The sequence below is a fragment of the Mauremys mutica genome, chromosome 9 (genome assembly GCF_020497125.1).
Source record: "Mauremys mutica isolate MM-2020 ecotype Southern chromosome 9, ASM2049712v1, whole genome shotgun sequence".
In the NCBI taxonomy this organism is placed as follows: Eukaryota; Metazoa; Chordata; order Testudines; family Geoemydidae; genus Mauremys; species Mauremys mutica.
Window position 1 is genome coordinate 69145881 of NC_059080.1, and position 27971 is coordinate 69173851.

At 41.0% G+C, this 27971-nt stretch overlaps 1 protein-coding gene across 1 annotated transcript in view; it reads right to left on the reverse strand.

The window, feature by feature from the left end:
- Window positions 1–18154: 18154 nt before the first annotated feature.
- The window catches only part of DOCK10 (dedicator of cytokinesis 10), a 226471-nt gene continuing 216654 nt past the window's right edge, over window positions 18155–27971 (reverse strand). Inside the window, exons 53-57 of the mRNA XM_045030918.1 lie at window positions 25225–25415; window positions 23969–24069; window positions 23512–23650; window positions 21473–21548; window positions 18155–18770 (exon numbers count right to left, since the gene is read on the reverse strand). Of these exons, the coding sequence (XP_044886853.1) occupies window positions 18703–18770; window positions 21473–21548; window positions 23512–23650; window positions 23969–24069; window positions 25225–25415 (575 nt within the window). The 3' untranslated portion in view covers window positions 18155–18702. The remainder of the gene's footprint in view (window positions 18771–21472; window positions 21549–23511; window positions 23651–23968; window positions 24070–25224; window positions 25416–27971) is intronic.

Sequence of the window (27971 nt, forward strand, 5' to 3'; positions counted from 1 at the left end):
ACAAGGGGAAGACTGGCTGTAACGCTTGGGCAGGCTGAATTTCAATCATCAGCAATGCATCTGACTCACTCTCTGAGAAAACCTTTTAACGGTGATTGTGGATTTCCATATTCATGGCCCAACATTTTCATTTATAACAGGACAGGCTTCTCTGGGAAAATTCAGATGAAAGTTTTCATATTAAAAATTCCTTTGTGGTTCTGTAGCAACTTTCATCCCAGGCTCTCAAGGCATTTTACACACGTTGGACCTGATTCTGATCTTGCTTATGTGGGGTTAAATGATCCTTTGGACTTCAATGGAATCGATCCTGAGTTACATTGGTTTAAATGAAAGAACAGGTTAAGGACTATTTAGAAAAGCTGGACATGCACAAGTCCATGAGTCCAGATCTAATGTATCCGAGGGTGCTGAGAGAATTGGCTGATGTGATTGCAGAGCCATTGGCCATTATCTTTGAAAACTCATGGCGATTGGGGAGGTCCTGGACGACTGGAAAAAGGAAAATATAGCGCCCATATTTTAAAAAGGGAAGAAGGAGAACCTGGGGAACTATAGACTGGTCAGCCTCACCTCAGTCCCTGAAAAAATAATGGAGCAGGTCCTCAAGGAAACCATTTTGAAGCACTTGGAGGAGAGGAAGGTGATCAGGAACAGTCAACATGGATTCGCCAAGGGCAAGTCATGCCTGACCAACCTGATTGCCTTCTATGATGAGATAACTGGCTCTGTGGATATGGGGAAAGCAGTGGACATGCTATATCTGGACTTTAGCAAAGCTTTTGATACAGTCTTCCACAGTAGTCTTACCAGCAAGTTAAAGTATGTACTGGATGAATGGACTATAAGGTGGATAGAAAGCTGGCTAGATTGTTGGGCTCAATGGGTAGTGATCAACGGCTCGATGTCTAGTTGGCAGCCGGTATCAAATGGAGTACCCCAGGGGTCGGTCCTGGGGCCAGTTTTGTTCAACATCTTTATTAATGATCTGGATGATGGGATGGATTGAACACTCAGCAAGTTCACAGATGACACTAAGATGGGGGGAGAGGTAGATATGCTGAAGGGCAGGTATAGGGTCCAGAGTGACCTAGACAAATTGGAGGATTGGGCCAAAAGAAGTATGAGGAGGTTCAACAAGGACAAGTGCAGAGTCCTGCACTTAGGACAGAAGATCCCATGCACCGCTACAGGCTGGGAACTGACTGGCTAAGCAGCAGTTCTGCAGAAAAGGACCTGGGGATTGCAGTGGATGAGAAGCTGGATATGAGTCAGCAGTGTGCCCTTGTTGCCAAGAAGGCTAACGCCATATTGGGCTGCATTAGTGGAAGCATTGCTAGCAGATCAAGGGAAGTGATTATTCTTGTCTATTTGGCACTGGTGAGACCACATCTGGAGTATTGTGTCCAGTTTTGGGCCCCCCACTACAAGAAGGATGTGGAAAAATTGGAGAGAGTCCAGCGGAGGGCAACAAAAATGCTCAGGAGGCTGGAGCACATGACTTCTGAGGAGAGGCTGAGGGAACTGGGATTGTTTAGTCTGCAGAAGAGAAGAGTGAGGGGGATTTGATAGCAACTACCTGAAAGGGGGTTCCAAAGAGGATGGATCTAGACTGTTCTCAGTGGTGGCAGATGACAGAACAAGGAGCAATGGTCTCAAGTCGCAGTGTGGGAGGTCTAGGTTGGATATTAGGAAACACTATTTCACTAGGAGGGTGGTGAAGCACTGGAATGGGTTACCTGGGGAGGTGGTGGAATCTCCATCCTTATAGGTTTTTAAGGCCCGGATTGACAAAGCCCTGGCTGGGATGATTTAGTTGCTGTTGGTCCTGCTTTTAGCATGGGGTTGTACTAGATGACCTCCTGAGGTCTCTTCCAATCCTAATCTTCTATGATTCTATGAAGTGAGATCGAGATCAGGCCCCATTAATTTCACCTTACAGCACTCTTGTGAGATAGAATTATTATTATATCCAGTATACAGATTGATAAACTGAGGTGCAAGGAGATTAAATGGCACAAGGACACAAAGTGCTTGTCTACAAGATGCATTAGCCTGTACTAGAGTGGTATAAATTCTAGTGCACATTAACTGGCCTGTGGGGACTCAGCTGGTGCACTAAAAGTTCCCTAGGGTGCATTAATGTAGTACTGCTTGAAACAGGACTATATTAATATGCACTAGTGACCTTTAGTGTGTGCCAGAAGCACCTACACAAGCCAGTTGGTGCATTAGTCTGCTCCAGAGAGGTGTAAATTCTATTGCACACTAGAGTGTTATGCACTAAAATTTACACCTCTCTGGAGCAGACTAATGCACCATCTAGAAAAGCCCCCAGAGAATCATTGGCAGATCTGGGAATAGAACCCAAGGGCATGATACTCCTCTCATACTGGAGTAAATTAGAAATAACTCTGTTAAAGTCAAGGGGGGTCACACTGGTTTAAAAGCGATGTCAGAAAGGAGAGAAGAAGGCCCCTGAAATCTTGACTACAGTCCCATGCTGTAGCCACTTGGCAACATTTCCTGTATTGTTAATACAGTGCCTTTAATGTAGCTAACATTTCACTGATGTAAGTGGAATATCTATTAATTTTGGCAGCACAGCAAGTGCATTGGCAGGTAAGTGAGAAAGGGGTTAAATGTTTAATCCATGAACGTGCAATGGCAGCCTTTCAACAGTGAATAGCGGAGAAAAGCATCTGCTTCCTATTCAGTCCTTTGAGATGGGTATGCCAAGCCAGATCATTAACAACATTAGAGTCTCAAAGCCCTATCAGTTCTGGCTCAGAACTCATTTAGAAAGGTAAAAGACATAAAATATCCTTATTATCTTGCATCCCTTGTGGCAGGTAGAAAGGATGGAAAGCAGTTCACAGAGAATGCAGAATGTAACAGTATGCTCCAGCCTCAATGCATTTGACAGCCACCTTCCTGCATGCTCATTTTAAATCTTAGCTGCTGACAGTCGGCCTAGGAAGGATTAGAAGCAATCATACTGTGTTGCAGTCAGACCAGTTTAGGTTAGTTTTGTTGTCTGAGGTTTCCTCTTGTGTATTGTATGCTTCTGCTTTTCCTCTCCTGTCTTCATGGAAGCCAGAACTTCTGAAATTCCACAGTCACCTGGGTGAGTGGAAACTCAAATGGCAATTTGACCATACAGCAAAGTACTCTTTGATTTTTTTCTTTGCTCTGACTTTGGTGCTTGTGAAAGGTGCTGGCCTGACAGCTCTGCAACCTGAAGGCCTCTCTTTACCGAAAGCCCTGAGAGAGTGGAAGCAGGGTCCCTGACGCACTCCCCCCAGAATGTGCTTCAGCCATGAGCGGGAGGGAACTATATATCAGGATGGAAGGCTGTATTTTTATCTTATTGTTTCTTTATTGAAATTTTTATTACAACTTTCACAGGAATAAGGCAACTTCTAAGAAGACAACCCCGGTGGAGGAACCAAGATAAAAGAAAACAAGACTTTGTAGCAGATTTTGGGCCTGATCCTAGTCTTATCAAATTCAGTGGAGCAGGATGAAGGCTTTGGTTTTCAAACTAATGATGCCAGGGACAATTTCAGTGGGATTTTTGCTTGAGTAAAGCTCAAGTGAATGAAGAACATGGTACAGATATTAATGATGTCAGTGTGTTGGTGGAGGTGGTGAAAACAACTCATAGGAGTCAAATTATTTTAACATATGAAATATAGATTAAAAACAGGAATTGTGTAGAGAATTAGTAAGTAATTATTACAGCGACGTGCTCTTACAAGCATTCATTAATTCATCTGAAAGAAAGGGATACACAACAGGTGTGGGCAAGGCAGTTCAGAAGGAAAAATCAAAACTAGATCATTATTACTGTTTATTAATTGTATAGTAGCAGTGCCTAGGAGCTCAAGCCAGGGACTTGGACTGCATTGTGCTAGGTACTGTACAAACACAGAACAAAAAGACAGTCCCTGCCCCACAGGGCTTAACTTTCTAATAGAACCTGATTTGTTAATGTTCCTAGCTAGCTCTTCTAAACATTACAGTCATCCTCCCTCCCACCTCAAAATCCAGCTATTAACATGATACATGCTTATCTTCTCCATTCTCCAGTGAGTGTGTAGAACTCACTGCTACAGGATTGAGACCTTAGTGAGATTCCAAAAAGGACTGGACATAACAAGAATATCCAGAGTTATCACAGTGAAAATTAAAACAATTAACAAGAGTTTTGGAAGGGCATGAACCAACTTCTAACTAATTGAGGATTAAGGGTGGGTGGGTGGAGGGGGAGTGTTATCCCATAACTGTATACAGCCGGGTTTCTTGCACCTTCCTTGGAAGTTGCCAGTAATATTTCAGTATCAGAGGCAAGTTAGAGGACTAGCTAGGCTCCTGGTTTGATCCACTGTGGCAATTCCTGTGTCTCATGCTCCTATGCTATTGTTTTTGTTTTTATTATTTCTCCTCTCCTTGTTTGTTTGCAATCTATTTAGAACATAAAGCTTTTTGAGGCAAGGTCTTTGTCTTATCTATCTGAAAAGCAATTAGCATATCATTGCCATTATATAACTAATTATATAAAAATACATTAAAAGAATTTGAAGATTGAAAAGTCAAGCACTCAAAAGTTAGGAAATGCCAGGATTAAGCTTGCCTGGGCAACCTTAATTCAGTCCCCTTGTGCAGATGCCTTTTGATACAGGTCTTTAATTACATGATCACGTCCTCTTTTTCCCAAATTCCAAACAACCTCTGTCTCACCTCTCCTAAAATCTGGAGTAAGTTCATGATGGGATTTCAGCTCTTGTGCAGTTGTGCGGGGCTTGCTGCTTTCTTTCAAATGTGCATTCCTGGGGCATTCCCTAGGGCACGAGTGTGCAACAGACAGAGAGGCCCCATAGTATTCTGAGAATTTGAGAGCCAGCCAGGCCTGCAGCTGATGCCTCACAGTAAGCCAAACATAGCCCTGAATCACAATACGAGCCACCTCAGTAACCTCCCTCTAGAGGAAGAATGGTCCAAGAGTTAGGATGCTCACAGGAGAGCAGGATTCAATTCCCTGCTCACTGCGATTGACAGCCCTAGTAATTATTAACGGTATCAACAGCAGCAAAATAGAGTTCAAGGCCAATATTTTCAAAAGTGACTTGGGATTTTGGGTGCCTAATTTGAGACACCTGACTGGGGGTTGATTTTCAAAGGCCAGATGCTGAGCACTTTCTGAAAATCAGAAAGACATCTCAAACTGGACATCCAAAAACAACAGTGCTCCAAAATCATTACACTCTTATGAAAATATTGGTCCAAGACCCAGCAAAATAAACTGTTTATCCTGCTATTGCAGGACTCAGTGGATGGTGCTGTTACATTTAGTATTACAAGTTGTTTTCTTAGCCTGCAACTGTTGTTCAGTCTTTGCAACAATACTGTATAATTAGTTTTGTGTTGTGGTTTCTTTTGGGGGCATCTGTGGCAAGCAGCAAAGGAGTTTTACTCTCTGACTTATTCTTTCTGGCCAGAGGCAATTCTTGAAGCAGAATTGTGCCCTGAGAATTAGACATTGGCTGAAATTCCTGAAAGAGGAGATTGCCTACACACTGTTTGTGACAACCTGTGTTGCATGACTGATGTACATAAAGTAAAATAAACAAGCTGCTTTAAGAATATCCCAGCTGCTTTAAGAATATCACTGATTTTTCTTCCATAGGCAAGCTGGCCTCAAAGGCCCGTTTGGCAGAGGGGAGACAGTCCCCTATTGCATGTATAGTTTTGGGGAAATATACTTCTCACATCCCATCCTGGACAATGTAAACGCAGTACGATATGAAGTGTATCGTATTGTTATAAATACAAATATGTGGAGATATTGATTTCTTATTTACATTTCATTTGAAAAATGCTGATGTAAATCAGGCAGCAGAATATTTCATTACCTTGCGAATATTAGCATTATATACTGCCATGAAGAAAATGAGAATGTAATGAAAGAAGAATCTAGCTGTAATTAACTTATGGATTGATTGGCTCGTGGCTTGACTACTTAGCACTAGATTTTCATCCGCTCCCAAATTTGCTGCAAACAAGCACAGTGCATATTGAAAACATTATTTATAACATTTATTTGTATTTGATTTCCTAAATAAAACAATTTATAACTTTCCAGCATGACAGGAGGTGTCATAAACTGTCTTACACAATCTGTCTGCTGGAGCTAGCTCAATTCCTCAAGGAAACCACTTGTTTGCTAGCCAGCTCATTTCTAAACCATTACTGTGAGATTCAAATGATCAGATTCAGTGCTGAGAAACTTCTTAGCAGATATAAGAAAACTTAAAATATAGCTCACATAATTATGGTTCTGCTATTATTTTCGCAGGAACAATCCAGAGGACTGATGGTGCAGTATTGTTTGCATATAAAGGCCAAGATGGGGGCCTGTATTTTAACTTCTACATCCTTATTTGTGCACCTAAATCAATGATCTGATTAGAAAAGTGTCAAGTGCTCAGCAGATCACCAATATGGGGCCCAATCCTGCTAAGACGTGTGTGTAGCTTTTAAATCATGAATAATCTCACTGATGTCAATGGGACTACTCATGTGAATAAAATGAAATCCTGGCCCCATTAAGTGAATGGCAAAACTCCTTTAGAGTTCAATTGGGCCAGGATTTCACCCACAGACTTAAGTACATATCTAAGAGTTTGCAGGGTCTTGGAGCCAAAATCTCATTTTTTTATAATCTTGGCCAATACGTTTATGGTGGCCATCTTTAAAAAATGGCGCCATTTACAAAGATTCTACAATTTTCAGCATTACCCACTGATAGGACACATCACCAGAAACAACAGAACCTTTCCAACTGCAGAAATTTTCGTGTGTGTGCTTTGTAATACAGTGTCACTTCATGTCAATCATACTTCTCTAAAAATTATATCCTAGTGTTCTCTGTATTTTAGCCTGCCAGATCCGCATTATTCATACGTCATACAACAGCTTGTCAGAAAATGAAAAAATAAATCACAATCATGTTAGATTCCGGCTAAATTTTCTGACAAGGTTAATATGTTCAAAAGTACCTAGATGACTTAGGAGCCTAAGCCCCACTGATTTTCAATAAGACTTGGGTGCTTTTGTAAACTTTACCTCAGATACAAAGTAAATCATCCATGTGTAAAAATACGTAATACCGACAACATATATATTATCATGTTGCCTTCTAGTAGCTAGACTACCATGAATAGGAGCTCCAGTACTGGACAGCCTGTTTCCTTATGCAACAGGAATAAGTGCAGCTACCAGGAAACTCCACAAGATTAAAGAGCAGTGACTATAAGAAAATGGCATCTTCTTATTTAAGAGTTCTGCTCATTGTGTGGATCCTCTCCAATTTGACTAGCTTAATGTCAAATATTTGTGTTTAGTACCTTTTAGTCCTCTTAGCACTGCACAGCCAACACATCTATGGGCCAGGGAGCTGGATTCATCTCTGGCTCCTGCATCCTCAACAGAATTGTTAATAAAGTTTTAATTACAGGGCCAAGTGATATCCTCAGTGATTAAAACTCTGCAACCCCATGTCCCTAGTTGGGAAGGAAGGAGCCACATGCATATCTATTACTATCCCTCCCAAATTTGGCAAAGGCTATCTATCATAGGAGCAGTCAGCCTACAACATGATTATCTCGTCCCTTGATGTCAATGACCACGACCAAAAATAACATTTTCTAACCACTCTCTCATATCCATGTTGCAAATGTCCGAGCACAGCAGGAAAGCAGATGCCCTCTGGGATAGCTGTCTGCTAAATTCAAATCTATAGGTCCCGTAATACTAGTGATCAGGTAAGAGCCAGAAACAGTGCTGGATTCTGAGACCCCCAGATGAGTGTACGAGTCTGGCTGTCAGAAAGCTAGTTCTTTGACGTGTGTCAGTGTTGATTAATTCAAAGTAATGCACACTGGAAAACATAATCCCAACTATACATATAAAATGATGGGGTCTAAATTAGCTGTTACCACTCAAGAAAGAGATCACCTGCCATTGGCCACTGTCAGAAGACAGGATACTGGGATAGATCGACCTTTGATCTGACCCAGTATGGCAGTTCTTATGTTCTTATGTGAACTCAATGAGTTTGATGTGGGAGTTATTGAGAGACAATAATAAGACCTCATGACAATCTGTACATTTTTCAGAAAACACCTTTATTTTGAGATAAGGCAGTCAACAATTTACAGCATTCCCTGGGTGAACACCATACTACCGAAAATATAGAATGGGATTTTCAAAGATGCGAAGGGGGTTTAGACACTGATTTCCCATTCCTATGAATAGGAATTGGGTTTGTCCAAATCGCCTTGGTGCCTTTGAAAACCTCACCCATAAAGCATGAATCTTGATAAACACAAAGGACCAAATTAATCCCTGGTGTAAAATCAGTGAGGCAAATGGAGCTGGATGACATTAATTTGACCTCTTATACTGAAGTTACAACAAGGGTAGCTGATTCTGTTATCTGATCAATGGTCAAGGACTCATTCTATAGGCACTGTTTATGCCAATTCTTATGGAATCACTAATTCCATTAGACCATAACACTGTGCAATTTAATAGTATTGTATTATTACGTATAATATAAACTGTGTAAAAACATGAACATTTGAGCTAGGATTTATTCTTTTCAGTAAAACCTATTGACTTCAAACAGTGTAGAAACTGAAGGGCAGAGCTGAGCAAACTAGAAACACAAATGTCTTTTTTTTCATTTGATGATGTGACTGAAGCTGATAAGATACAGCCTGATTTTCATCACAGAGAAGTACGTCACTCAATGCAGTGTATTATAGAGGTGAAAGGTTGAGCAATTATCTATAATTACAGTCATGAGCTAATGCTGTCATCACACAAATGGAAAAGAAATTAGCTTTGTGCACGGTGCAGCTGCACAATTCCACATCAGTCGGCCATCAATTTGCCAAAGTTGCTATATCTGGTTAAAAGAAAAATCCTATGAATGTGAATGGAAATGCACTTGTGATAATAGAGATAAAAAACAGGGTAAGAACTGAAGTAGTATTTAATTTTGAAGCCCTTATTCAAATATAGGGCATTACATTGTCTTCTGTTATTACTCTCAGAAGTTCTGAATTAAAAACAAATGCAGTGCAATCTGAATCAGAGCAAGTTATTTTTTTCCCCCTATGTGAAATCTAAATTGACCCCATCCACGGTGAAAGACTTCGGCCCTAATCCTCAGCAAACCCTGCACAGACAGGTTCCCTGCACCCCTCACCTTCCCCTGCCAGAGCTTCAGTGACTTCACAGGGGTTCTGTATAGGTGCAGTGGCCCATCTGCACAGAGGTCATAGCAGAATCGGGGCTTATTGGGGTATGTAGCCCCAGCTGCTCCTTCCTCACCCCACTCAGGTGTACCATATGGGGTGGGTCTCTTTGCCAAATTTCCCAGGAAGGAGTCAGCAATAATAGCCACCAGTGCCAGCAGGAGTAGACTAGCTGAGGATCTCTTTCACCCCATCCCCAGGGAGCTAGGGCTTTATGTCTACAGGAGCGCAGAAACCACCCCGTTCCTCCCAGCAGCACTAGATTGCAGCTCCTTTATAATCTCAGTAATCCCAATGAAGCAGTTCTGGACTCAGACATGTTTATGGGGCAGAAGGATGAAATGGTTACACCCCTTGTGCTGTAACTGTGGTTCTTCAAGATGTGTCCCCCCATGAGTGCTCTACTCCAGGTGTGCTTGCGCTTCCTGCGCCTTCGATCGGAGATTTCTCACAGCAATGTCCATTCAGCCCACAAATGCATGTCACTCAGCCTTGTGCCATATGCTGTTGCTATACAATAATGTTCCTTCTCTACCACGGAGCCCCATGACAGAGAACTCCAAAGCAGAGGAGGAGGGCAAATAGTGGTGGACAGATAGGGATACACATTTAAAAGAACCGCAATTACTGCACAGTATGAGTAATCATTTCTTCTTCCATTAGTATCCCTAAGGGTGGTCCACTCTAGCTGATTACCAAGCAGTTCCCCTTTAAGGAGGAGGGGTTTTTGGAGTTTAGTCCAGCATGGAAGAAAGTACAGCTGGGTGCGGAGGGCTGTCTCTCTCTATGAAGGGCAGAGCTTGAGGCCCGAGAGCAGGGGTGGGGAACCTTTTTTCTATCAGGAGCCTTTGACCCATAGAAAAAATCAGTTGCAGGCCACACACAGCCACACGGAGGGGCACAGAGGCTTGGGGCTTCCCCTAGGCTCCAAGGTGGGACCAGAAATGAGGGATTTAGGGTGCAGGAGTGGGCTCTGGGCTGCAGCAGGGCGTTGGGGTCTGGCAGGGGGTGAGGGTTCCAGCTGGGGGTGCAGGCTCTGAGGTGAGTCTGGGGATGAGGAGTTTGGTGTACAGATGTTTGGAGTGAGGGAAGGGACTGAAGGCTGGGGCAAGCGGTTAGGGTCCAGAGTCTGGGGAGTTGAGGTGCGGGAGGGGGTTCCAATCTGGGGCAGGGGTTGGGGTGCAGATAGGGGTGTGGGGTCTGGGAGGGAGTTAGGGGGTGGCATGGGGTTCCGAGCTGGGGCTGGGGGTTCAGGCTCCAGCCAAGTGACGCTTACCTGAGGTGACTCCTGGTCGGTGGCGCAGCAGGGCTAAGGCAGCCAGAGTATGTGGCCCCTAGGTGGAGGGGCGGCCAGAGGGCTCTGTGCAGTGCGTGCTGCCTGCGCCTGCAGGCACCACCCCCACAGCTTTCATTGGCCACAGTTCCCGGCCAATGGGAGCTGCAGAGCTGGCGCTGGGTACGGGGACAGCATGCGGAGCTTCCCTGATTGCTCCTCTGACTGGGAGCTGTGGGGGGGGGAGGAAAGGAGGAGTGAGGGAAGGGACGCTTAGGCTTGTGGTTTCTGGCCCTTGGTGCGGAGACTTGCCGCAGGCCAGATTAAATTAAGCAGCAGGCCTGATCTGGCCCACAGGCCGGAGGTTCCCAACCCCCGCCCTAGAGAATTGATGGTGATAAGCCATGAAGGGGCCAAGAGGGTGGTTCATATGGCATGGGTGGCGGAATCCACAGGTGTTTGCCCTGGTGGGATGGTAGTTGTGGACATCCGTCAGGAGTGAGCTCAGGTTCCTCAGGGACTTCATGAAAAGAACTTTAATGGGACAGAGTGGAGAGCCTTGTACAGATATTTGGGAGGCTGAGGCAAAATCTTCATCAGAATGCTCCTCCTCTAAGTCACTTGGTAATGGTGGGTCAGTAGAAGAAGCTTGAGATACCACCATTGGTACTGGATGACTGTCCAGATATCTGGCAGTTCTCAGTACTGAGAAGTGATCCGAGCTGAGCAATGGTGAATCAGGAGTCTTTGATTCTGCAAGGTCTTAGGAAAACTAATTCTTGTGGTACTGAATATGTTTTTGGTATTGTGTCCAGGGCTTGAGCATAAGTAATGGTAGCTGAAGGATCCAATGGTACCGTGAGTTTTGAATGCTCCGTGGTATTTTGGACAGTGCCCAAATGGTCTTTTTTGGTAGGATAGTAGAGCTCTTCTTGCTGCCGTGGTCTACTGTTGATACCAATGTTTTCTCTGAGCCTGATATTTTAGGGTTTCTATGGTTAGCAGAGCTCTCAGTATCCGAGGAACCAGCTGCCTTGTAAGTACCATGTCAGAGACCGATGGGATCTACGTGAGCTGAAAACTTCAACTTCTTTGAGGTAGATACCCTACTTGGAGAACTCAGGGCATGGTCTTTGGAAGACTTATGAAAGGAAACTTGGGTCGTCTTCTTAGATGCCCTTGAGGAGTGTGGATCAGAGATAGAAGAGGCAGCTGACTTACTCAGAGACCAGCGTATGGTGGGAGCTCCCGGCTTGGGTCAGAAGCTGGATGCAGCAAGCTCTCGATCAAAAGGAATCAAAGTTTTATAAGAACATAAGAACATAAGAAAGGCCGTACCGGGTCAGACCAAAGGTCTATCTAGCCCAGTATCTGTCTACCGACAGTGGCCAATGCCAGGTGCCCCTGAGGGAGTGAACCTAACAGGCAATGATCAAGTGATCTCTCTCCTGCCATCCATCTCCATCCTCTGACGAACAGAGGCTAGGGACACCATTCTTACCCATCCTCCCTATTCTTTCTGGTGCTATATTTTAACGCCAGACATAAGTTTCACGTTTTGGAAATATGAGATTCCCCAAGGCAATGGATGCAGTGGGATTGTCTGTGGCTCATCGGGATTGTCTCCCGGCACAACAGGCAATGGTTGAACCCAGGAGAACCAGGCATACCCTTGGAAAGGGCAAAACCTCCCTGGGGTGGGGGGAAACTATCTAAAAGCTATACATAATACTTTTTTATTTTAAAAACTAATACATCTAACTATTACTAAGGGCTAACTACTATAATACATTAACTACAAAATCTAAGAGAACACAGTTGAAGCAAAACTCAACTTGGACAACTAGCTAAGGCTCCATCTCAAGCTGGGATAGTTGAGAAGGAACTAAGGATGGTTAGCACATGCAGTGCTATAGAGCAACAGCACTGGGCATGAAGCTGAGTAACACACATGCATGGGCCAAACGGACACTGCTATGAGAAACCTTAGATCAAAGGCACAGGGGGCGCAAGCACACCTAGACTGGAGCACCCACAGAGACGTTACTCGAAGAAGAACTGTTGGAAGGGGAGAGGAAGATCCCAATGACATCTTCAGAAACATCCCATACACACCATAACTGATCAATTTCAAACCTCTTGCACTCTACTCCCTGAGGGACTCAGGTAGCCATGTAAGGGAGAGGGCATTCTCTAGAGGTAGGTCATCATTTGAGAATATCAGGGAGATAGTTTATATAGAAGGGTGAAAACAACGAAATTAATATATAAAAGAATATAAAAATAATAGGCTGCCAGCCCAGCACCTATGAGCAAAGGGATGAATGTTACAAGAGTACAGGAGTTATTCAATAGGGAATTTACAAAATGATATAGTCCAGTTCCACACTGTTCCCAATACAGAACAACAGCTAAAGGCCATAGTCCAGCTCCAAATTTGGAATCTGTGGAGATCTCTTGAAATGTCCAATTACGTGTGGCAAATGTCTATTTTGACAATAAATATGGATCATATCATGAACATATGTGACATTTTCATTTCCATTGTTTTGGAGAGCACAGAAATTGCAGTAAACTAGGTTCAATGAGAGTAGGAGACAAAAGCCCACAGATAAGTCCAGAACACACAGTCCTGGGTGAAAGGTTAGAATCTGGGGGTACATGGGCAACCATAGGAGGGACAAAAGATAAATAAAAAGGAATATAGAGGGGAAACCTAATGAACATTTCAGATATCTGTATGCTAATACAAACAGTATGGTGAATAAACAGGAAGAACTAGAAATACTAGTGAATAATCACAATTATGACATAACTGGTGTCGCAGAGACTTGGTGGGATAATTCACATGACTGGAATATTGGTATATTGTTATATCCTTGTTCAGGAAGGACAGGCAGGGAAACAAGGGAGGAGGTGTTGCCTTGTATATCAAAGATGTATACACTTGCACTGAAGTAGAGATAGAAGAGGGAGACAGACTTGTTGAAAGTCTCTGGGTAAAGATAAAAGGGATAAAAAACAAGGGTGATGTCACAGCAGGAGTCTACTACAGTCCACATAATCAGGAAGAAGAGGTGGATGAGGCTTTTTTTAAACAACTAAAATAATCATCCAAAGCACAGGACTTGGTGGTGATGGGAGACTTCAACTACCCAGACATCTATTGGGAAAATAATATAGCAGAGCACAGATTATACAAAAAGTTCTTGGAATGTATTTGGAGACAACTTTTTATTATAGAACAGGGGTCGGCAACCTTTCAGAAGTGGTGCGCCGAATCTTCATTTATTCACTCCAATTTAAGGTTTCGCGTGCCAGTAATACATTTGAACACTTTTAGAAGGTCTCTTTCTATAAGTCTATAACATATAACTAAACTACTGTTGTGTGTAAAGTAAATAAGGTTTTTAAAATGTTTAAGCAGCATCATTTAAAATTAAATTAAAATGCAGAGCCCCCCGGACCGGTAGCCAGGACCCAGGCAGCGTGAGTGTCACTGAAAATCAGGTCGCGTGCTGCCTTCGGCATGCATGCCATAGGTTGCCTACCCCTGTTATAGAAGATGGAGAAAGTAAGTAAGGGAGAGGCTGTTCTAGATTTGACAAGACAAATAGGAAGGAACTGGTTGAGAATTTGAAGGCAACTTGGGTGAAAGTGATCATGAAATGATAGAGAAATGATGGAATGGTAGGAGGGAAAACAGCAGAATAAAGACAACGTGCTTCAAGAAGGCAGACTTTAGTAAACTCAGAGAATTCGTAGGATCTTGTGGGAAGCAAGTCTAAGGGAAAAAAACAATTCAGGAGAGTTGGCACCTTTAAAAGAAATATTATTAAGGGCATAAGAACAAACTATCCCAATGCTTTGGAATGATAGGAAGTATAAGATGACACCACTCTGGCTTAATCAGAAGATCTTCAAGGACATGGAATTCAAAAAAGAGTCATACAACAAAGTGGAAACTAAGTCAAATTACAAAGGATGAATATAAAAAAAACCAACACAAGCACATTGTGGCAAATTGCCAGTACTGTTATGCTGGGTCTCGCGCTTTCTCTTCATTGGGGAAGGTTCAGGGCACCATTGATTGCCTCTGAACCGGTATTTTTAATTACCCCACTAGTGTCCTTGAGAAGTGGAGTGGAGAGGGAGGGACCTGGGCCCGCCCTCTTCTCCAGGTCCCAACCCAGGGGCCCTGAGGTTAGTGGTGAACCACTTGTACTGGTGGTTCCTTCCCCTGGGTTACTTCCCTCTCCTGCCCTTCAGCTTGTGGAGGGGCTTCTTGCCTTCCTTCTACACAAGCCAGGTACCCCTTACCTAGGGTTTTTGGACTTCTCAGCCCACCGCAGCACTCTTCCAAACTTTCCTTTTGTCTCTCTTCAAAACTGTTCTCTGCTTCAACTCCTTCAAACCGCTCTCTGCTCCAACCAAACCTTCCTGCTCCAACAACCCACACTGTCTGACCTGAAGCAGGGGTTTATATCATGTGACTCACTGCTGGTACTCTAATTGGCTTCAGGTGCTCTAATTGGTTTCAGGTGCTCTAGTTAATTTATAGCAAACCTTCCACCCCTTGCAGGGAATAAGGCTCCCTGCTAACACTCTCCTGCTGCTCTCTGGCCATGCTGTATCACAACATACAGACAGAAACAGAAAGGTCAAGGCACGAAACAAGATTAAACTAGCTAGGGACATAAAAGGTTAACAAGAAAACATTTTACAAATACATTAGAAGCAAGAGGAAGACCAAGGACAGAGTATGCTCATTATTCAATGAGGAAGGAAAGACAATAACAGAAAATTTAGCAATGGCCGAAGTGTTAAATGCCCTTTTTGTTTCAGTTTTCACCAAAAAGATTTGCAGTGGTCTGACAATTAACATAGTGATCATCAATGTAAATAGGGTATGATTTAAACATGTTAAGAATGACTTAGACAAGTTAGATGTCTTCAAGTCGGCAAGATCTGATGAAATACATCCTAGAATACTTAAGGAATTGGCTGAAGACATCCCTGAGCCATTAGCAATTATCTTTGAGAACCCATGGAGAATGGGAGAGATCCCAGAGGACTGGAAAAGGGCAAACACTATACTTAATCTGTAAAAAGGGGAATAAGGATAACCCAGGGAATTATAGACCACTCAGCTTAACCTAAATATCCAGAAAGATAATGGCACAAATAGTCAAACAATCAATTTGTATGCACCTAGATGATAATCAGGTGATAAGTAACAGTCAATATGAATTGGTCAAAAATAAATAATATCATACCAACCTAACATCCTTTGACAAAGTAAGAAGCATTGTAGATGTGAGGGAAATGGTAGATGTGATATATCTTGACTTTAGTAAGGCTTTTGATACAATCTCACATGGCCTGCTCATAAGCGAACTAGGGAAATATAGCCTATAGATGAACCTATTATAAGATGGGTCCACATCTGGTTGGAAAACCAAACTCAGAGAGCAGTTTTCTGCAGTTCACAGGGTATACTGAGTGGGGTCCTGCAGGGATTTGTCCTGGGTCCCCTTCTATTCAATATCTTCATAAAAGATTTGGGTAACAGCACAGAGAGTACACTAACAAAGTCTGCAGACAATACCAAGCTGGGAAGGGTTGCAAGTGCGGTGGAGGAAAGAATTAGAATTCAAAATTACCTTGACAAACTGGAGAAATGGTCTGAATTAAATAGGATGAAATTTAATAAGGACAATTGCGAAGTTCAATTAGGAACAAATAATCAATTGCACACTACAAAATGGGAAATGGCTTCCTAGGAAGGAGTACTGCAGAAAAGAGCCTGGGGGGTTATAGTGGATCATAGACTAAATATGAGTCAATAATGTAATACAGACGCTCCCTGAGTTACCCGAGTTACGCAAGACCCGACTTATGCAAATCTGCACTTATGGAAAAAGTTCCGTAAGCTAGAAATAGGAGAGTTTTTTTTCCTGTGTAATGGTCGGAGATACGTCTCCAACTTACGCAAAATTTGAGTTATGCAAGGCATTCCGGAATGGAACACTTGCGTACGTCGGAGAGCGTCTGTACTGTTGCAAAAAAAGCAACCATCATCCTAGACAAATTAGAGGATTGGGCCAAAAGAAACCTGATGAGGTTCAACAAGGACAAGTGCAGAGTCCTGAACTTAGGACGGAAGAATCCCATTCACTGTTACAGACTAGGGACCGAATGGCTAGGAAGCAGTTCTGCAGAAAAGGACCTAGGGGTTACAGTGGATGAGAAGCTGGATATGAGTCAACAGTATGCCCTTGTTGCCAAGAAGGCTAACAGCATTTTGGGCTGTATAAGTAGGGGCATTGCCAGCAGATCGAGGGACGTGATCATTCCCCTCTATTTGACATTGGTGAGGCCTCATCTGGAGTACTGTGTCGAGTTTTGGGTCCTACGCTACAAGAAGGATGTGGAGAAATTGGAAAGAGTCCAGCGGAGGGCAACAAAAATGATTAGGGGGCTGGAGCACATGACTTATGAGGAGAGTCTGAGGGAACTGAGGATTGTTTAGTCTGCAGAAGAGAAGAATGAGGTGGGGATTTGATTGCTGCTTTCAACTACCTGAAAGGGGGTTCCAAAGAGGATGGATCTAGACTGTTCTCAGTGGTAGCAGATGACAGAACAAGGAGTAATGGTCTCAAGTTGCAGTGGGGGAGGTTTAGGTTGGATATTAGGAAAAACTTTTTCACTAGGAGGGTAGTGAAGCACTGGAATGGGTTACCTGGGGAGTTGGTGGAATCTCCTTCCTTAGAGGTTTTTAAGGTCAGGCCTGACAAAGCCCTGGCTGGGATGATTTAGTTGGGAATTGATCCTGCTTTGAGCAGGGGGTTGGACTAGATGACCTCCTGAGGTCCCTTCCAACCCTGATATTCTATGATTCTATGATTCTCAAATGTATTACTAGGAGTGTTGTAAGCAAGACATGAGAAGTATTTCTTCCACTCTATTCAGCACTGGTAAAGCCTCAACTGGAGTACCATGTCCAATTCTGGGCACCACATTCCAGGAAAGACGTGGACAAACTGGAGAAAGTTCAGAAGAGATCAACAAAAATGATTAAAGGTCTAGAAAACTTTGAGGAAAGATTGAAAAAACTGGGTTTATTTAGTCTGAAGAAGAGAAGGCTGAGGAAGGACATGATAACAGTCTTCAAGTAAGTAAAAGGTTGCTATAAAGAGGAGGGTGATAAATTGTTCTTCTTATCCGCTGAGGATAGGACAAGTAGTAATGAGCTTAAATTGTAGTAATGGAAATTTAGGTTAGATATTAGGAAAAACTTCCTAACTGTAAGGTGATTAAGCACTGGAGCAAATTACCAAGGTAGGCTGTAGAATCTCCATCACTGGAGGCTTTTGAGAACAGGTTGGACAAATACCTGTCAGGGATGGTGTAGATACTTAGTCCTGCCTCAGTGCAGGAGACTGGACTAGATGACCTTTCCCTCCTACATGTCTATGATTCTAAAATTCTATAAACCAATGCACTGTCTTCAAAGAGAAATCTTTATAGACATTTTTTGTACACATACACAAATATTTTAATATAATTTTATCTGAAAAGTTATTCATATTTTTAGTACACTTATAATTATTAACTAAAAAGATAGTCTTTTAAATTTTGTAAAAATGACATATTTTACACATCCTCTATTTACAATTATGACATACTTAAATGTTATAAAACACCCACATTTGACCTTTAAAATATATGTATACTAGGACTTAGTATTAGATATATCATCATTTACAGCAAACTTAGGGCTTGCTGTGGAGCTAAACGTTCAATGGAAATTTCATATTCAGCCTCACTTCATATTCAGCCTCTCAATAAAAAAAAAAGATAGGAAATGTACAAATACAGGGTTGGACAAAAAAAAAATCAAGCTAGCAGTTTTAAAAAATATCATCACTGTGAAGACTTCCAATAAATTAAAACCATATCGCACAATCCATTTTCACTGTGTTGTTCATGATCACTTTACACTTAAAAAAAAATGTCCTCCAGAGGTATGCATAAAGTCAAAGATGTTTCAGTCAAATGTCAGGATTTGATATCACTGCTCCTGGCAGGGCTGTGTTTGTTCTACTGAAGGTTCGTGAATAGGTTCGTTCCATTCCTTGTGGCTTTGCTGAATCCTCCTTGTGGATAATCTTTTTATTAAAAAAAAAATTAAAGGAAACAGATGAAAACAAAATGAATCCATTGAGTATTTATTTCAACAATTTTTACTGTTTTCACTTATCTTATATTTTTGTTTATTAAATAATGCATTATTTATTTTGGATGCTTGATAAAGGAAACTTGTAGTTCAAAAAATTAACTTCATTTGGAGACCCAATCCTGCAGTTATTACTCAGGCCACACTCTTATTAGGAGGGTTTCCCGAATTAAGGCGGCAGAATTGGGTCCTTGGTTGGAATCCTCAACATGAATATCTTACATTCTGTCAATCAACATATTGCATACTTCCCTAAACAACGTTTTTTCAACAATACTCTCAAGTAATCCCAAATTGAGTAGTCACCTACACTTTATAAACTCATTAGACTTACCTCTATTTGACTTTAGTCCCAGCAACATTTACTTTTGCTACACCTCTACCTCGATATAACGCTGTCTTCGGGAACCAAAAAATCTTACCACGTTATAGGTGAAACCGCGTTATATCGAACTTGCTTTGATGCACCAGAGTGCGCAGCCCCCCCCCCGGAGCACTCCTTTACCGCGTTATATCCAAATTTGTGTTATATCGTGTCGCGTTATATCAAGGTAGAGGTGTATTTATTATATTTATTATAATAATAATAGATTGAGAGCTTGTCTTCTTTTCAACAAAGACTACATGAAGACGTGAAAAGGAAGTCAATATCATTATCCCCAAGGTCACTTGGTGGCAAAGTTGAGAATAGGACCCAGGTCTCCTGAGTCCCAGGCCAGTGCTCAAGCCACTAGGAATCACCAGTGTTTCTTATCTTTGCCAACACTTCTTTATCAAGTCTGAATTTAAAATAAAGATATTGGCAGTAATTGTGCTAAAGAAGTTAGAATTTCTCCTAAACTCCTTCTTGTGACTTTATTTGTTACTTGGGGATCAGCTACCATCAGAGTTCCTAATGAATACTGATCTTGGGGACAAGAGTGACTGAAAAGAGTTTTCTCTTGTCCTGGAGCTCATGAAATATGCATTCTCCAGCATATAAGGATTACTTAGGCTTAGAAAAATTAAAAGAGACAATCTTGACATAACATACACATTTACCAAAAAGAAAAAAAAGAAAAAAAAAGAAAAGCCCTTACTTCTGTTACACTCAAGATTATTAAATCTGAAAGGACTGTAAAGGACAAAACCCACATACAATAGGAAAGCACTGCAAAAAGGGGGCCAGATTCTGAAACTCTTACACTTTATTCTGCAAGTAGACCCATGGACCTCAGTTAGTCAGGGAGTAGGACACTACTTAATGGGAATAAGGGTGGCAGAGTCTGGCCCTGAGTTTGCACAAATGACATCCTGCATCTATGCATGCAAATGGGTGTTTGTGTCTGCAACGTGGGTTACTGTGCATCTAAACCCAGACTTCAGCACCCACAATTCAGACATGCAAAGAAAGATTTTGTACATACTAGTGATTGTGCATTTTGCATGACTTTGCTATTGCACCTGAAAATTTGGCCCTAGAAGCCCATTTTGCTATTTATCATTTATGTTAATTGTGTTTACTTTTTCTATTTCACTCAGCGTCAATAATGAAAATAGGTCAGTTTTACCTTACATTCCTGGTTCTCATGAAGTAGCACAAAGATGTTGAGTTTGGCGTCACAAAAATGCAATGGAGTATTTAAACAGAATAGGTTTCTTAAATCTGAATATTTTACCTAAAACCAGTTGCCAGTATCTCTGCATACATGTCTGTATAATCATTGGTCCCAATTCTACCTCACATACTCCCTGGAGCCAATAAGAGATGTGAACATATGTCTCAAGGCAGAACAGGGCTATTATCTTTAACAATTAGAAATAAAATAAATATGTATATAAAGATTAAACAACACAGGCAGAACAAGTACACAGAGGGAAAAACAGGTGTTTATTGTAATATTTGGTCCCCTTGGCAACTCAAAAGTTTTCTCCTTCCCCTTGCCTTTTGCAGTGGTACTTCTTGGGTATTTGCCAAACATTATTCCTCATTATGCCTGGCTTCTAGAGAAAGTAAGTACAGAAGGATTCTGAGATCCCCTTCCACCCGCTCCCCTCCCCACCCTGGAATTCCAAATCACCTTCATATACAAACACACTGCTCACTCTGCCATCAGGGGCTGTGGTGAGACAGCTGCCATCATTTTCCCCAGGACTCAAACTTACTGTCTGTGCATGAGCTCCCATTGCCTGTGCAACAGAAGACACAATGCTGCGCTTAAACCTGTTTTTTTTTTCTGTGCAGTTCCTAAGATGTATGTTCCTGACTCTCTCCTCCAGCCATCATTGCCATCATTGCAGAACTTGCCTTATGGCAAGGAAGGCAGAATGTGATCCTTCTCCATCCATTTGGTATTAACAGGTTACCATGCCGTATCATGGACAATGCACTTCCCCACCAAAGACTGAGGAGGATATCACCTTCTGCTAAGCTCCATGATACTAACAGTGCAAGAATCATTAGTGCCAAGGTTGTTCATGAACTCAGACTGCACATGTATTGTGTCTTTTTCCCCCCGCAAACCCCTCGCTGGATTGAACACGAGTAGTTAGACAAGACACTAAATGGACATAAAATGTAGGTAAAACAGAAAATCAGCAAGTGAAAGCATGTGACATCAAAGGAAAGTATAGACATAAGAAAAATAAACATACCACTTTTGCCTACAGTATTGAGGGAAATGTTAGACAGGGAAGAAGAGAAGCTGTATAAGCATGGACCATGACAGAGCTGCCAAAAAAGAGAAGAGCATATGTAATGAGAGAGTCAGTCAATGGGTGTGCTATCAAAACAGTCTCAAATACAACAATAAGCAACACACCAGACCATAATGACATTGTAGAGAACATGGTACCATTATGATAGCATCTCGAGGTTTCCCAATGTGAAATAAATATTTCAGCTACAATTTACAGTGTGTAAAATGTATGGTGGTGGTGCTCTCTGCTCAGAAGTAGGGAAGCAAGAGGACTCAAGCTGTGCAAAAAAATCATATTGCTTGGAAAGCTGGAAGAAAAATTCCTGTTTTATTGCTGGATTTTCAGAAAGCAAAATATTTGCTGTTCTTTTGCCTTTAATTATATTTCTGCAACAGCAAAAGACAAATTTCTCAGAGATCTATTAATGGAACATAGCAACTAGATTGTGAAGAACTTTCCAGAGAATTGGTGTTTTGTGCCCATAAATAATCTTTTCGCAATGGTGAGAATACGATACAATGGTTTCCAAAGACACTGGTCAACTGGCAGGGAGAAAAATATTGAAAGCTGCAAAAGGACTTTCTTTTTGAAACATGTCAGGTAGGAAAGGCAAACTGGACAAGATGGTGGTAGGAAGACGCACATTTTTAGTTAGTTTTTTAACAGAGATTTTCAAAACATCTTGGTTTTGAGGAAATAACCAACTATCTAGGCTTTTGCTCTCATAGGCTTTGGTGTTACTAAAACCCTTGAAAAAAAAATCAGAGCCTTGTTACGTACAAGTAATTATGTAGTAGTCTCTCAGTATTTGCCTTAAAAAAAAAACCCAAAAAACTTACAGCTCAATCATACTCAGGTTCATATTTGTATTAGAAAAGTATTCACTGAATATCTTATGCAAATTTCAGTTTGTGGACTGCTAGTAACTTGTTCATTTTGCCTGGTGAGTGACTGGATGATTAAAACTATTTAAACACGAGACTCATGAACCATGAATAAAAAACAATTCAACACTTCTAAATTTAATACAACACTTTTGGATGACTTTTTTGAAGAATATGATAAAACTTATGAAATGTTTGGAGTTCAACAAACATTTTCATAAATAAACTAGTGGTAATCAGAATCCTGAAATAACAAATCATAGCAAATAATGGACCAGATTCCCAACTGGTGCAAATAAGCGTATTTCCATTTACTTTAACGGAGCTACATCGATTTGCACCACGTGAGAATGTGGCTCAATGATAGTGAAGCAAATTTGCAAGTATATTTATGAGTCACTTCTTATATTATTCAACAAGCTGTAGTTATCATTCATCCTATTTGTGAAGATATATGATATAAATTAGCTGTCACAGGGTCTATGCGATGTTCATTAAATATCCTTGTTAGATACCAGTAATTATGACACTGATAATTATGTAAACTGAGTAATTCTGCATACAAATGGTACTTATATGTGCAGTTAGCCACTTTTCATGTACAATTACCTGTTCATGTGTGAGAATTTTCCAGGCGCAATTTAGAGCTGTTTACATACTAACATGCACCAAAGTAACTAAATTGGTTTTAATTCACCCTTTTGTTATTTTGCTTCCAGTTTCTGTGTGGAATCTCATATTGTAGATAAATTATTACTTGACCTAAATCAAAACAAGATGCTCTTAATTTAAAGTAAGAGAGTCCACACACAGACGCAGCACCGAAAAAACAAAAGGTGTGAATAAAAGGAAGTTTTAGTTATTTTGGTGGATGTTAGAGAGCTTTACACATAATATAGCAGTAATTATACAGGTCAGGATTGAGTGGCATTGGTCAAACTGCACAAATAAGTTTGCACAATAATTGTTGCATTGTTCTTGGATGCAGTCTGCATTATTAGTATTTTACTTGTGATTAATTGTATTAACCCTGAAGTTAATTGTATTCATTCATCATAGGAATCAAATAGCCACTTCCATCCCCCACCACCAAAAGTTAAAATAGAATACCTGTTCATTCATGACTGCAGAGAGCTCGCTGAGCATATCCTTATAATGAGACTTCATTTCTTCTTGATATTCTAACTGGTCCTCTTTAATAAGGCGTTTGTTAACTTCAAGAGCAAGCCCACATGCTTCTGCAAACTGCCTACAAGCATAAACATACACCAAAGAACATCTATGCAAAAAAACTCCAGTGAAAAAATATTATGCCCCCAATTTAAAGTTATAAACTAGTTGAGGCAAATTATGGCACTCAGTTATAAATCCCTAGGAGCTCTCAGGGCAATGTGATTTACCCAGATGTCAAGAGAAGTTTTACCCAAGAATGAATTGCAAGATGTGGCTTTATCTAGTTCTACATAAAACATTCTGCCTAATTTCATGTCATATCACTGAATGTTTCTCATCTGTTTGTACCGGCCAAACAAAGTCTAACGTTTACATTTAAAACAAGAATGTTTACCTGAAGATTTCCTTCAGAAGTTTGACTTGGTTATCAGGATACTTCTTAGCATTTGTTTCTTCAAGAAAAGCTCGGGCGTATGCCATTGGTCCTGCATTTACCTGTTGGGGGAAAAGCACCTGGATTAGGGGGCAGAACAGTACAGTTTGACTGTAATTTATAATTCTCATTGTTTAAGGCTCGGGGTCAATTTCTGTGCTTACAGTGCGTGAAATGACAATGACTTCAAATGGATAGTACAGGGTGAATATGAATAGAGCTTTGGTTCCGTATTCTGCATCTTAAAGACATTCTGCCTCGCACAAAGCTGCATTCAGGCAAGTGCCAAAAGCATTTCCCAACCAAAGCTAAACACATTGGTATTTATCTTCCACGTGTTCTGAATCAATGACTTAAGAGCAACTGTTTATCTTCTGAGGTGCCATTTTCCAAATACATTTATGGTAGGTATTTCAGTTTAACAAAAATACCAAAATTAGATTGTAGATCAGATCCCCAGCGGGTGTAAACTGGAATAGCTCTATTGAAATGAAAGGAGCTGTGCTGATTTACACCACCTGAGGATCTGGGCCCACGTGCCAGATAAATGAATGTCTTAGAAAGTTTCATATGCAAACAGTGCACTGGATTTTAGCTAATGTAGTCGAAAACAAATCACACTGAATCACAAGGGCCAAATATGCTCTTCTCTCTAATCCCAGTTTTTCTACGTAAGAAATCATTAAACTGACCTGTACAAGGTTCTCTTTAAAAAAGTATCTGAATGCTCATTTGAGTGCCAGGCTTTAGTTTAATATGGCTAGGCTGTTCAGGTTAGAAAGAGCTTAACATTTATTAGAGGAACACTAAGGGTATGTCTACACTGCAAAAAAAAAAACAAAAAACCACAGCACCAAGTCTCAGAGCCCAGGTGAATTGACTTGGGCTTGTGGGGCTCAGGCTGCCGGGCTAAAAAACACCCTCCACCCTCTCAGGGTTTCAGAGCCAGGGCTCCAGCTCTGCAGCCTGAGCCCTCCAAGCCTACATCAGCTGACCTGGGTCCAGCAGCCAGGAATCTTTTATTGCAAAGTCAACATACCCTAACAGACTTAATTATAACAACACTGTCAGGCATCAATCCAACACCCATTAAAGTCAATGGGAGCTTTTCCACTGATTGCAGTGGGCACCGGAACAAGACTCGAATACTCTGGAGTTGCAAAGACCCAAATAAAAAAGGTGGTTGGTACATAAACATAAAACTGAGCCATTGATACCTTGACGCTGACACTTCCTTGAAGTTTGAGTTGCAGTCTAATCATGTCCACTTCTTCCATTGTGCAAAGCTGTTTAAGTTCTGAAATCTTTTTGGACATCTCATCAATAGCTACTTCAATAGGGTTCAGTTCTGTACTTGTTTGGCTTATGACTTGAATACGCTTCTTCACGTACGGAAATAAATGACTGGCTGCTCAAAAACAAATGTAAAATATTCAAAGAAATTCCACTCCCACAAGCTGGTAATTATGGAAGCAATGCTAGTGGATTCGTAGTTTAGACTGCACTCATTTTTTCCATTTTATAAACACCTTTGTGGGCCAGGAAAATTAATACATATACAGGATTGGCTCATCAGGTCTACACTGATATTTTGATGCAGTCATTACTGGTTCCATTTTGATCTAGCACTATTTGTCTCATATATTTGTCAGAATCTGACAACATGTGACTCTCAAAACTCATAGATTTTAAAATTCACACATTTCTTATTCTGTGTTAGGGCCCCGATTCATAAGCCTGTGTTTAACTTTAGACACTTCAGCAGTTCCCTAAAATCAAAAAGACTACTCTCAAAATGAAAGTCAGGCATGAGCTTAAACACTTTGCTTAGCTGAGGCCTAGATCTCCTACATTCATTAATTGTAACAAATCAACCATGAAACAGTAATTATCCGACACGACTGTTGTCATATTCACAAAGGGAAGCAGACAGAGAGGACATGCCTCATCAAAATCAAGAAGTGGGAATGAAATCATCCTGAGAGAATTTTTGAATTTCAAATTTTTTTCCTGTCCCAAATTGGGATGAGAAGTAAAAAATCTCAAATGTTTTCATGAATCAAAAATCTGAAAAAAATATTTGGTTAACTGAAATTTAAAAATAAATAAATTTCAAAATTCATTTAAATCTTTTTTTTATAAACTATAAATTAACTTACATTTTTTAACAAAAAATTTCAACATGAAAAATAACTTTTTCATTTTCAAAATATCACAACAGGATAATTTGACAATTTCGAAATTATTTTTTTCCAAAACCTTTTCAAAATGGGAAATTCTTGAAAACCAGCCCCTTTTCGAGGAACAGTTCAGATAATTTTCTAACCAGCTTTATCCAATGTACTTCCTTACAACTCAGACAGCAAAGTGACTCAGTGAGTTTGTCTCCTGGACCTTGGGAAGTTTGGCAGGAAAACTTGCCTGTCCTAAAGCTTCTTTCTGGTTCTTCTGCATACTTTAGGAAGCCTCCTCAGCCTCTATGTAACCCAATGGTGAGCATCAGTTACAGATCATTTTGAACCCTGGACAAGCCCCAACGTATACGATGGCTGCCATTTTGGTCCACCCACTGGAGGTTGAGTGAGGGACCTCCTGAGCTAAAAGCACAAGCTTCTACTGCTGGAGCTAAAGAGCCATGGTTCTGTAGGTGGGGTTGCAAAAGATGCATATCCTTTGTAGACTGGGCATCTGTAATACACACTGACCCTTTCCCCAGTGCACATCAGTTGCTGCCCCAACCCCCACAGCTGCTCCTCTTTTCAGTGTTACATCCAGTTCTCGTAAACGATAAATGCTTCATTTTTATGTGTATAATTTCTATAAATGTAAAAACTTCTAAAATGTATCCATTTTATCCATGCAAAATCTAACACACTGAGGCAATGGGATGAGACAGTGGATGGGAGGGTGGATGTGGAGGGAGCAATGAACAAGTGGTAGTGAAGGTGGAGAGAGACAAAGTTCCAGCCTGGTACAATAAAGCAAGGGTTGGAGGCTGAGTGCGTGCTTTGGAGCAGATTTGGCCAGGCAGCAGGGCTAAGGAAATCGGGGAGCTGATGAAACAACCCTATCTTCTGATTAAAAGTTTACACACCAGTAGGCTAATACACGAACACCGTAATACATGCCCTTTCAGTTCAACAATACTATTCCCTCCCCACCCCAAAGAACTTAGTACTGCTAAGAAGAAGTTAAAGAACACCCAGTATTTTCTGTGCTTCATCGCCTCACCCTTGTAGCTGTATCATAAAAGAGATGCCTCCAGATATCAGGTATTTTTCTCCCTTGACTGCACAAAACCTTTAGGTGACTAAGTCTGTGCTGCAGGCAGCTTTTGCCATTTGGCTCTTTGGGGAGAATATATATCCTGAAGTCAGATGGGGTCTAAATTCTCTATCATTTTGAAGCCTTTCCTTAAATGTCAGCCTCTGTATTCATTTCTACTTCTGAGAACAAAGCTCATCAAGTGCATGTTCAGACAGTTTCTTGTACACTCATCCAAAATTTCAGATGATATGTCAAGTTTTAGCAGTAATTTCATGGATGTTTATCACTTTTCTTTAAGATGAGATTTCAATTATGAATAAAAACTAAACATTTTCTGTTCAGCACCACAGTTTAATTTGATTCAATGGAAATTGGTGCCTGCAATACTTCTTGCAAAAGGATACCTTCCTGTCTCAGAACACAGGGATTTCTGGGCATATCTCCCACTGACAAGACATAAGATATATAGGGTTTTGTTTTTTATATATTTATTCTATATTATATAGTAATATTAATTACTTCTGTAAACCTGGTATCGTTCTAATTTTTAACAAATACTCATATCTGAAGTGGTTTATTTTTCCAAACAGGTAAATCTTACAAGCTCCACTCTGCTTTAGACTATGCAACCTAAGAAGAATAAAGAATGAGGATTCTGATTTCACTAAACTGGTGTAAATCAGGAGTAACTCTACTG